The 11,947-nt window shown below is 44.7% G+C and overlaps 2 protein-coding genes across 2 annotated transcripts; one reads left to right on the forward strand and one right to left on the reverse strand.

The window, feature by feature from the left end:
- Positions 1–107: 107 nt before the first annotated feature.
- pdk1 (pyruvate dehydrogenase kinase, isozyme 1) lies at positions 108–7,774 on the reverse strand. Its single transcript, XM_084544156.1, has 11 exons — positions 7,298–7,774; positions 6,197–6,338; positions 6,053–6,124; positions 5,777–5,961; positions 3,616–3,711; positions 3,421–3,498; positions 3,246–3,322; positions 3,049–3,147; positions 2,852–2,962; positions 1,770–1,883; positions 108–1,678 (listed from the first exon to the last, which is right to left on the reverse strand). The coding sequence occupies exons 1-11, from the start codon at positions 7,404–7,406 to the stop codon at positions 1,538–1,540; spliced, it is 1,224 nt and encodes a 407-aa protein (XP_084400282.1). The 5' UTR covers positions 7,407–7,774; the 3' UTR covers positions 108–1,537.
- Positions 7,775–8,154: 380 nt separating this feature from the next.
- nup62l (nucleoporin 62 like) lies at positions 8,155–10,967 on the forward strand. The gene is made up of 2 exons (XM_084544337.1): positions 8,155–10,435; positions 10,535–10,967. The coding sequence occupies exons 1-2, from the start codon at positions 8,663–8,665 to the stop codon at positions 10,691–10,693; spliced, it is 1,932 nt and encodes a 643-aa protein (XP_084400463.1). The 5' UTR covers positions 8,155–8,662; the 3' UTR covers positions 10,694–10,967.
- Positions 10,968–11,947: the final 980 nt, after the last annotated feature.

Raw genomic sequence — 11,947 nt, forward strand, 5'->3', positions numbered from 1 at the left:
ATCATCAAAAGTGCATTAAGTCTTTAAACAATAAACGCTCTCTAACAATGAAACGACCGACCACAGCACCGGCATCTCAACAGAAGAGATCACAGATGGGCTGAGGATCTGATTTTTGGTTTTTATTCAGCGCCTGGGAGTTAAAATTGTATCCTCACTTATTTAGTTTCAAACAAAGACTAGAGCAGATGGAAAGTACAGAAACACTGTAAAGTAAAATAAAATGTTTTCTTTATGAGGTTTCAGATAATTAATATAAAAAAAAAAGATTAACGGAGGAAGTTCTAGTGATTATTTAGCCGTAAGTTAACCTGAGGAAAAATAATTGTTAAAAGCCCACGTTTAACCAGAATGCTTCAGCTTTTACCCTCTGATCAGCCTGAATATTCACTTTTAAAGTGTTGTATTAAGTTTAAAACCAGTGGACAACACGTCTGAAGCTGACAAGTAAGACCTTCAATCATTGGTAATAATTTATTTGAACTCCAATAAGCTTTTGTTCTTGATACACCCTGTAACATGTCTAAAGTAACAATTGATAACGCCCTCAGCTATCAGTCTAACTGTAACACAGGGCAGACGTCACTAGTAGCATCATATTGTACACGGAGACACAAGGTAGGTTCTATAAGTTCACCTCTACTTGCATAGAGCTTGTTGACAAAAAAGTTTGCTGAACATGATCCATTCACTCGTTCCACTCAGCTTATTGTGTAACAAGATAAATATGAACTATAGCTTATTTAACTGAATGAGCCTTAATAACACAACCACAGTACAAATACTGTAGAGCTCCAATTATCTCACGTCCTTACGTTACACACAGATAATTAAGTTCAACACTGCCTTTTACAGATGGCAAATACATTTTTCTTGATCACGTTGTTTGTAACTATCATCCAGTTGAAGAAGAAATGACCTGAATAAAATAATTTTCTTTCAGTTAATTTTATGACGAGGTTTTCTTCCTTTTCCAAGGTTTCATATTTCATATGAAGTTAAAGCTCACCAAAGTAAAAGCTGCTAAGCCCCCAAAGGAAAACCAGTAGGTCAAACTAAAAACCTAGAAGACATTGAAAGAGTTTAGTGTTGTGTCCTCAAAGCATCATAAAATAACATTTAGACTGACCATCAGTTGATCTTTGATCATCACACGTGTTTGAGATCATTTAGAAACGTCTTTACACCGTTTGTCCACTAGAGGGCGCTGACAAACGCTAAGTGCTGTCTTGGTCACCGTTTTTTTTAATAAACGATCCTTTCTAAAATGTTTATTTAAAAGCTCACAGTCTCTCAAGGACTGCTATATTTTCTGTTTGCAGACACACGGCCCCAGCTACACACAGTTATTATCTTTTATGGTTAACTGGGGCCAATTCTGTTTGAAATGTTCATAACAAAACTATAGCTCCATATGAATTCAATGGCACTAAATCTTTTTTTTTTTTTTTTTTTTGTCCTTAACGGTCTGTAAAAAGTTAGTTTCGGTACACACTCACGCACATTCACGCTCACAGGGACTGCTGGCGTTTTGCATCTAGAAACTACGAAATGTCGTCATGTCCTTGGGCTCCTTGCTCGGGACGCACCAGTCGTCGGCCTCGTGCATGGTCTTGTAGTGCTTCCACACCGACTTGTTGTACACGGGGAGCCTCTCGATGGACTCTGTGGACAAGGCCTGAAACGAGATGGAGGGACGGAAGTTAAATGTGACCTTTGTGCGTTAGAGAGGCAAACACTGCTGCTGCTGCTGCTGAAGCTGAACTTACCCTGATGTAGATGACCGCATCGGTTCCATAACCCTCCAGAGAGTAGAGCTTCAGGTCCCCTTGAAAGTAGCGAGCGTACAGTCGCGAGATGGGCAGGCCGTACCCGTAACCAGCCTGGAGAGAAGTTAAAGAGCATCAACAGAGCGGTCTGCTGGAAGTCCTTCAGGTATGAAAGTTACAGGAATCACTGTTAGATTTAAAATAAATGTGTGGAAGCTCTGGAAAAACAAATACACTCAGCTGATGAAGGCTGTAGTGTACAGAGATCCTAATTTCAGTTATTTTTACTGTATTTTTATAGGTGGTTTAAACCTTTAAGGTACAGACACAACAAACTGACTTCAAAGAACAACTACTTTTCACTCTTTCACTCTTCATACCAGTAGGTGGCAGTAGTCTGTGCTCATGGTTCAAGAGGAGAAACCAGATGAGCTGCTATTAGCTGGGAGGCTATGAAGAGCTACAAACTGTTGTACAGAGCTGTTCTCTCCTAAACCCTGTTGATCACTTGTACCACAGTTTATTTTATCTAGTGCGTCACGTCGTTGTGGAAATATTCGTGTGTTTGAATGTTCAGATTAAACGCAGATGCGAAAACTTAGGGCTCCCTTTGAGCTTTGTCGTTTTATTTACTGTCCCGTCTCGTGCACTGGTCTAGTTACAGAGATCGCTCTCGTCGGATTGTCCCGTCCACGCGCTGAATCGACTGAAAAGCTGCTGACAGGGGTCCGACTGGTGCCAAGAGTGTGGGACGCACACTGGAAAAAACTATGGCCACAAACACTCGCCGACGGCCCGACACCAGGAAACGACCCAGCGTTGGTTTGACGCATCACAGCCCTTAAACCAAACACTAGGACAGGATGATATAGCTGAACTCCATATGAATAATCTTTACAGTTAATCCAGTACGTCCCACCGTCATCTATCTATGTCTCACACAAGTCCATGTAATCATGCCATGAAAAGGTCTGTATGGCTCTTGACGTCCAGCTACAATAAACCTATTTCATATTAATACACCTTATCAAGTTTGGTAAAAAAAAACTGAACAATACAGGAAATACAGGAGGAGAACTGACCAGAGGAGCGGCGCGTGACCCGTCTATGCTGGGCCGTGGAGCTGTGGAGTACGTGTAGGTGAACAGGCGGTCAATCTTGCGCAGCGGCACGCCTCCTCCACGATCGCTCACCTCAGGAAGGAAGCACAGCATGAAAACAGCGTCATCCACAACTCACACACACTTTCTAATCCCAGAGTTAATCCCAGCACATTTACCTTGACCGTCAGATCCTCAGTGCCCAGAGCGACCTGCGTGTGGATGGGAGGATACTCCATTGAATCTCCGTATAACTCCATGGTGGCCCGCATGGCGTTCTGCGACATTTATTAAAATGTTTAACATTTGAGGAAACGTCACATTATAACAAGTGTCCCGTGAGAAGAAGTGTTATAATCTGTAAAATAAATCTCACCTTAAAGAGTTCAAACACCATGTGATACAAGTGAGAGGGCACATAGACCACAGTGGTGGGTTTCTCCTGCTCCTTGACTGTCAGGACAAACAGACGATTAGATGCGTCTGAATAAAGCAGAACTTGTGACATAGCAGAAAGCGTTTGCGTCACTGCACATGTAGCAACAACTCACCACTGAACTCCTCCAGTACCAGTTCAGGAGAGTTCATGTAATACCGGTCACAAAGGTTTCTTGCATTTTCGTAGGCGTCTAAAAGGAAGTGGTTGGTTTTTATTACAGAACCCGGAAAAACTCGACCGACAGCGTAATCTGATGTCTTGGCGCGTCTCTTTCATTGTGTTTGTGTTCTTAGAAAGATACTCTCACCTTTAATGACCTCGCAGACGCGGCAGTTTGGATCAATGCTGCCGATCTGTTTGGGGTGAGCAGGATTCACCTTCACCTTCCCACCAAAGAGGAGAGCTGGAGACATCAATTAGATTATACGTCATTATAGCCTTTACAGTAACAGTCAGACGTAGTTGGAGTGTCACAATGTTCAAGACGGAGCTAATAAATTCATCTTTACAACTTCTGCTATGTTTTTAGCGCTACAATGTAAAAAAAAAAAAGGGCAAATCAACTGCATCACAATCAAATCTTTGCTTATTTAACTACAAATAAGCATAGTTTTCTTAATTACTGTCAACTTTTTTATGGGACAACTCAAAATCCCAGTGTCTAAGACGCTTTAAATGAATCAGAGGAATTAAAAAAATAAAAATAAACAACACAAAGAGAGAGCACAAAGAGAAAATACTGTGTTTTTCTAAACCTGTTTCCTGTTTGGTTGTTTCATTCCTTATTCTATTGTCATTGCTCTACACAGCAGGAAACTGGCAACAAAGGTGTTTTTAACTGAGTCGGGTGAAGAGCAGAAACTTTTACGAGTTAAATAGTGAAGCAAGTAAAGTGTAGTTGATGCTATTTTAATTTTTACTGAACTAATAATGAGAAGACAAAGAAGAAGTAGAGGAAGGACCCCCAAAACAGACATAAACATTGCCAGCACATGTTTGTTTGTTTCTCATTCACTGGAGCAGTGGTGTTAAACAGGGGTGTAGTGGTCGATGGAGAAGTGGGTATACTCTCAGTTTTGCCTTTTGTCATGACCTGGCTCGTAAACCATGGCAACAAAAGGAGAGACACAGATTAAGCGTGAAGTTTAACCACTTTATTTCATTCTTGTACTTTAACTTACTTTAAAATCAACTACCAGTCTAGCTATTATAAACTTAAACTAGATCATGTAGCTCAGTCAGTCAGGTGAACTAACTCTGCTAACGTTATACTTTTAGACCTTTACAATAACAAACGAGCTTCATGGACATTGATATAATCTCTGGGCATTTATCACAGTTTCATCTAACGTTACAGTCTAGTATGAAATTCTTATGAACTGGGTTGATTATACACTTACTGAAAACCAACAATGAAGTTAACCAGGTCAATCAGTGAAGGCCCTGGCAGCGAGTACTAGCCACATCAGGGGGGATTAAGGGTGTATTCACACCTGCCTTGTTTAGTTCGATTAAAACGAACTCAAGTTCGTTTCCTTGCTTGGTTCGGACCTTTTTGACTGGTGTGAATACAATCACTCGAACTCTAGTGCGGACCAAACGAGCGGACCGAGACCCAGCTGAGGAGGTGGTCTCGGAGCGGTTCCTACCGAACCCTGGTGCGGTTCCTTTATGGTGTGAAAGCAGCCCGACCGCGATCCGACCCAAGTTGCAAAAATCTACCTTTTTGGATTTGACGAGCTCCCGTAGTTTCCCGTAGTTTTCGCGCATTATGGGAAATGTAGGATAGCCCAGTGACACACACAACAGAGAGACACGTGAAGCAAACAAACGCAGGTAGGTTAGGTAGAGATGAGCCGTTGCAAAATAACGAGCATGATATGGTTAAACTCATGTTGCATCAAACGGTCTTGACGCTCGAGCACAAGCTGTAAGTTTATAAACCATATTGCTAGCATAATAACAAGTAGACCTACAGTACGCAAAGTCTCCGTTGTAGCCTATTTACGTGGGACATTTGGCTTCCTTCTTTACCCCGCCTATACGTTTACCAGCCAATGGCTGAACGACCTTAGCACATGTGTTTTTGTTTATAAATTCTGGTCCGGTTGCAATTAATCACAGTGTGAAAGCGAACCGCACTAAAAAAAAAAAAGAAAAAAAAAATTGGTCCGGACCAAAGCAAGTGAACTAACGGACCTTCCTGGTGTGAATACGCCCTTAGATTTAGAAGTGGGTATATGCAATGCTGACTGAAAAATAAGTAGGCATACTCCGTATACCTGCGTATACCCTGGACTACACCAGTGGTGTTAAAAGACTGCAGCACTCAACGAGCTTGATACTAAACCAAGACGGCTACCAGGAGTGCATAAACTTAACGGAGCAGTCTTCTTCTTCTTCTGTTTATTGTCCCTGATGTCCTAACTACTACAGCGCCTCTGTAACATGTTAGTAAATGCACTCACTGTGCTGGTTGAGCAGCATCCTGATGGATATCCTGCTCATGTAGAAGCGATCCAGAAAATACTGCACGTTCTGGCTGACGACCGGGTCCGTGCCGTACGTCTCCTTGTACTCCACCACTCCCTGAGCCATGGTGGGAATCACGTCATTGTGGCGATTTCTGATTTTTATCACAGCGTCTGTGAAACTGAGCGAAGTGACGTGACGATTACGGCGCGACAGTGAAAACAAACTGAAGGAACAACGAATGAAGCATGAACAGAGGATATAAAACTTACTCGTACGTGACCTTTTCATCGTCTGCATTTTTGTCTTTGAACTCGAGAATCTCCTGAAGGCTCTGCATGTACCTACATGAGAAATCTATTGTTAGCACGAACTGGCAGGAGTGTCATTCACGAAGACGTGAATAAAACACGTACCAGCTCTGGACCAACTTGACTGACGGAGTCCTCAGCAAGTTGTCCGGCAACAAGTTGATCTCCTTCATGATGTTGGCCAGCCTCACAGGTAACTCCTGTCTGAGGAAGGCGAACGATGTTTTCTCACACGCATTTTCTGAGCCTGAAGAAGAGAAACACAGAAATGTCACAGCTCTCCTGTATTTATATTGCAATGGATGTCAGGCCGGATTAGTCTGAACGGGTTATTTTATTTTTTAGATTTCTGTAGATATAATTATGATATAGAGGACATTTGACGAGTACCTCCAGCTACCATCAAGGCAATATTACAGAGCCTAGAAAAAGCTGCTACTGCTCTTAAGGTGTTACAGCAACTGTTGCGCAGGTCATCAGTTAAAGATTAATGTGAGAGTGTCGAAGAGAAATTAAATCTCAACTAGAGTTCTCTCAGAGGAATGAAGTAAACAGGTTCTTTGGTCTGACGAGACTTAAATGGAGCTTTTTGACCATCAGACTAGACGCTACGTTCGTCGAACACAAAACATCATCACAAACGTCTCCACTGTGAAGCATGGCGGTGGCAGCATCACGCTGTGGGGCAGCAGGTCCTGGACGGTCCAAGTAAATGGACAGGGAAGCCTGGAGGACAATCTGACTCAGTCTACAAGAGGACGACTACACAGACCTGGTTTAAAGACAACAAGCTAAAGGCAGCCACTAAAGACACTGTACAAACAAGCAAAACTGCTCCATATTTATTAATAATCAAATTAACCTCAATGACAATGGCCTTACAGAGCCTCTGACATGTTTCCATGATCTCGAGGCCCTTTGCTTCCATGTGTGAATAAGTCTCAGTATAATTTGCATTCAGTGAAACTACCATGATCATAATGAAACACAGGAATATGTGTTTTTATTCCCGATGTGGCCTTGGGTCAGGGGCTACCAACACAGGATCTGAGTTCACTATAAGGAGATGCAAGACTTTTACAAAGATATGATCGATAAAAATCTATTTCTCTTGTGAAACAAATGCAAACAGGATGTTAACCACAAACCACTGTGCACATGACGACGATATACATGACATGTGTTTGTGTGTGCACCACGTCTCACCAAAATCCAGAAACTGCTTCATTGACAGCGGGGACGGTGAGAATTTGGAGTAATAGTCAATGTCCTTCCCTATGGACAAGCTGCTCCTCAGAAACCTTAAGATCCTCATGTTGACGGGTCCCGCACCGGATCAATAAATCACCTAAAGTGTAAATTATTAACTTAAATCGCAGGTGTCATCCACAGCAGAGCAAACGCAGCCCGGCAGTTACAGACAGGTTGGCTAATCTATGTTGACACGAGCTTGTTGGCTAACCTCCGCAGCTCGTTAGCACGCCTCAAATTAACGCTCTGTTATCTCCCACTTTGGTGGATTATCAGCATCCATATTCACCGCCGCCACCGTAAAGTGCTTCTAATGATATTTTGCTCATAGCTGAACCAAAGCAGGAAGAACAGTCAACATGGAAAGTAGACCGTGGTTATTCAGCGTGGAGCTAGCTTAACCAGAGAGTCATAACGATGTCAAGAGGAAAATACGTCGAGACAAAAAAAAACTTTATTGACCTAATTGTATATACACATCTTTAGTAGTCATAACAGTGACGTTAATAAATAATACAGTTGATATTTGAGCGTAATATTTTCCCAAAATTATGAATTATAAAACAAAAAGAAAAACTCAAAATTATAAAAACCATGAACGTAACAATAAATTACCTAATTGTTTCGCTTTCCTTTGAGCTAGAAATATTGTTATAGTAATAACTGTGAGAGATTTTTTTTTATCATATAACTTTATAAAGCAGCGTATTTTTATTATTTTTTCGGCGCTTGTTCCAAACTATTTTTAGTTTTGATTCTTATCGGCAAATGGCGAGCCGTTAGTTTTCTTCACTGTTTTTCTCTTCTCGTTCATTTACTCTTTGGAAATATGGGTATTTCTGCCCCTAATGTTAGTCTGTCAGGCAAGCAGGCTCGTCCAATCAAATTTCAGTTTGGTTCATCTTTAAGACCCTGATTGGTTTCTGGAGCTGTCAATCTTATCAGAAAGGCGGGGTTTCAACTCTGACAGACAAAGGACGGGGCAAAAAAAACAAAAATTTATGTTCGGTCCTAACTGACGCCACTTCCTTTAGTCAACTGGAGAAATGCCTGGCTGAAGAAGTGCCGAGTCAACGGGCCACGTTTTTATGAAGGATATGTTGTTAGTTTCTGGAGTCGGTTACGGTCAAAGTAACGTTAAGAAGCTCGCGGTTGAGTTTCTTATCCGCTAACGGCTGGAAAGTTGTCGTAAGAGAGAGTAACTGATTGTTCGTTAAGTTCCGTCGTAGTAGCTCGTGTGTGTGACCCGCCAAAAGAGATCAGCGAGGAAGTGACCATTTTGAACGTTAGCTTGGATCACAGTAAATCAAAGGAAGGAGGATGAGTGGCGGATTCAGCTTCGGACAGCACTCTTCGGGCTTCACCTTCGGTGCTCCGAAGACCACAGCCGCTGCCCCGGGCACGGCCTTTGGAATGGCGACCTCCGCACCTGCAGCCCCCGCTGGGGGCTTCTCCTTCGGCGCTTCCACCCAGGCTAACCCCAACCCCAACCCCAACCCAAATCCCAACCCCAACCCAGCTGGCACTTTCAGCTTTGGCACCCCCAGCTTTGGCACCCCAGCAAAGAGCAATGCGGCCCCCGGAGGTTTCTCTTTTGGGACACCCTCCGGCCTGAGCCAGTTGCTGGTTCCTCAAACCACATCAGCAGCAGGAGGGATGACTTTAGGCTCCTCAGCAGCTCCAGCTGCCGGGTCAGGGTTCACCCTGGGTGGAGGTATGTCTGCGCAGACCACTGCTGCCGCCCCTGCAGGAGGGGGCTTCAGCTTTGGAGCAGCCCCTCAAGTTCAGCAACAACCTGTAGCCACAGCACCACAACAAGCAGCAGCGGCACCAGCAGCAACGACAGCAGCAGCGGCGGCGGCGGCGGCGGCGGCGGCAGCTGCTGCTGCTGCAGGAGGTGTTGGTGGTGGTGGCCTCTCCTTTGGCGGGTTCAGTTTTGGTGGTACCAAGGTCCAGGTGACCACAGCTGCAGCCACTACTGCTCCATCAGGAGGAGGCTTCAGCTTTGGCGGCGGTGCTCCTGTCAGCCTCACCCAGCCACAGCCAGCCTCCACCGCTGCAACCACAGCAGGCCAGGGAGGAGGAGGAGGAGGAGGAGGAGGAGGAGGAGGATTCGCCTTTGGGATTAAGCCTTCCTCAACCCCAGCTCCTCCTGCATCCACTCAGGCAGCCCCACCTATAGGACCAACTCTCTTCGCTTCACCCATCACCTCAGCTGCTGCTCCTGCCTCTGCAGCACCTACAGGCTTTACTCTGGGTTCTACCCTGGGTTCTACTCTGGGTTCTACTCTGGGTTCTACCCTGGGTTCTACCCTGGGTTCTACCCTGGGATCTACCCTGGGGTCTACCCTGGGGTCTACCCTGGGGTCTACTCTGGGGTCTACTCTCGGTGCCGCTCCTGGTGGTGTTCCAGCTTCAGTAGCAAGCACTACCGCTGCAGCAACAGCAGCAGCAGGTGGAGGTTTGGCTTTTATGCTGAAACCTCTGGGCTCCGTTCCCGCTACGTCTACCCCGGCTTCCACTGCCGCAGCTGCAGTTGCCACAACGGGTGCAGCTACGGGTGCAGCTACAGGCTTCACACTGGGACTCAAACCTGCGTCCAGCACAAGCGCCACAACAGCAGCTACAGCCACAACAATCGCTACCACCGCAGCTCCTCCGGTGATGACTTACGCACAGCTGGAGGGCCTCATAAACAAGTGGAGTCTTGAGCTGGAGGACCAAGAGAGACATTTCTTACAGCAGGCGACTCAGGTGAACGCCTGGGACCGCATGCTGGTGGAGAACGGAGAGAAGATCACGTCCCTGCATAAGGAGATGGAGAAGGTGAAGCTGGACCAGCGGAGGCTAAACCAGGAGCTGGACTTCATCCTGTCCCAGCAGAAGGAGCTGGAGGACTTGCTCTGCCCGCTCGAGGAGTCGGTGAAGGAGCAAAGTGGAACCATCTACATGCAGAACGCGGACGAGGAGCGAGAGAGGACGTACAAGCTCGCGGAGAACGTGGACGCGCAGCTGAAGAGGATGTCGCAGGACCTGAAGGAGATCATCGAGCACCTGAACACATCCAGCGGTCCGGCAGACACCAGCGATCCCGTAAGACGACACCTACAGTTTCGTTGATTATTAAACCGGCCCCGATGGAAGTTTTGCCGCATTAATTAATGTCTTTTCTTCATTTCTCTTCTCCCTCAGCTTCAGCAGATCTGCAAGATCCTCAACGCCCACATGGATTCCCTCCAGTGGATCGACCAGAACTCGGTTCTTCTGCAGAGGAGAGTGGAGGAAGTGTCCAAACTGTGCGACACCCAGCGCAAAGAGCAGGAGAAAACCTTCCGTTTAACATTTGACTGAACGAACACGCTGACCCCGTACATCACTACGTCGCTAGTTTTGGAAGAGTTTCATTTAGCAGTCATAACCCGACGTCTCTTGTCAAGAAGCTGCAGATCTGCGTCCATCGTAATTCCTGTTAAACTGATTTTCCCTGGGTTGTTTTGTTTTGCATAAAGTTTGATATTTTCAATTTAATAGCCTTTATATTGAGTAGTGGACATGATAATCAGTTCAGCTGTACATTGTTATGCTTGTTCTGAATAGTGTGATTAAAGAAATCTTTGGAATAAGAGCCTTTTATTGATTAGCTAATTATTTCAATAGTGCTAAATCTACCATTGTTGTACCGACACGTTTCTATTATATTTTAGTCAGTGGACTCGGCTAAATAATAGAAACGTGTGTGTTTAATTCAAAACATTTTAACAGCACCCTAAGCTACATCCTCCAGAACGATCATACAGTAGAGTTACCACCTTCATTACTCTGTGCCGCCATAAACTGAACATTATAACAGTCCTGCAGAAGGATTTAATGCAGGTAGCTAGTGGTACCTAATGAACTGGCAAGTGAGTGCATGTCTTATTTTAAAAAGACGAGCGACGGAATTAGGTTTTGATTTTGAACAAAGCTGAGACAGTCGTACCTCGATGTAGTTTTTCCATTTGTGAAGATTTGCAGCTTCTCTCTTGTCAGAAACAGAATAATTAATGTAGACGTTAGTGACACAGGTCTGGTACGGGACTCGTCAACATGAGGATCTTAAGGGTTCTGAGGGGCGGCGTGTCCTTAGGGAAGGGCACCCGCTATAAATCTAAATCCTCACCCCACGTTCAGAGAAGCAATTTCTGGATCTTGGTAGGACGTGGTGAACACACACACATGGTAAATGGAAAATTAATTCTCCGTTCTGAGCCACAGCTGCCATTTTTTTAAGACTGGAGAGTCATTAGTTACTATTATCCTTTCATTTGTAAAGCAAATGATTGTAAAAAGTGTCAGATTAATCAGTGCTCTGTTTTTATAATAAAGTCTCTCCAGTCTCTTTGTCACTTCCAGTTTCTTACGCAGTCAAAATTATTCTTCTATTCTCATCCAGTGATCTCTCCTCCTCCCTCTCCTCATTCATTTTCTGTAACGGCTTGTCCTGTGAAGGGTTGGGGGGGGGGGCTGGAGCCTATCCCGGGGCGAGAGGCGGGGTATACCCTGGACAGAGAGATGGACAACCATTCACACTCACGAATCACCAATGAACCTAACCAGCATGTCTTT

This window comes from Chelon labrosus (genome assembly GCF_963514085.1).
Source record: "Chelon labrosus genome assembly, chromosome: 5".
In the NCBI taxonomy this organism is placed as follows: Eukaryota; Metazoa; Chordata; class Actinopteri; order Mugiliformes; family Mugilidae; genus Chelon; species Chelon labrosus.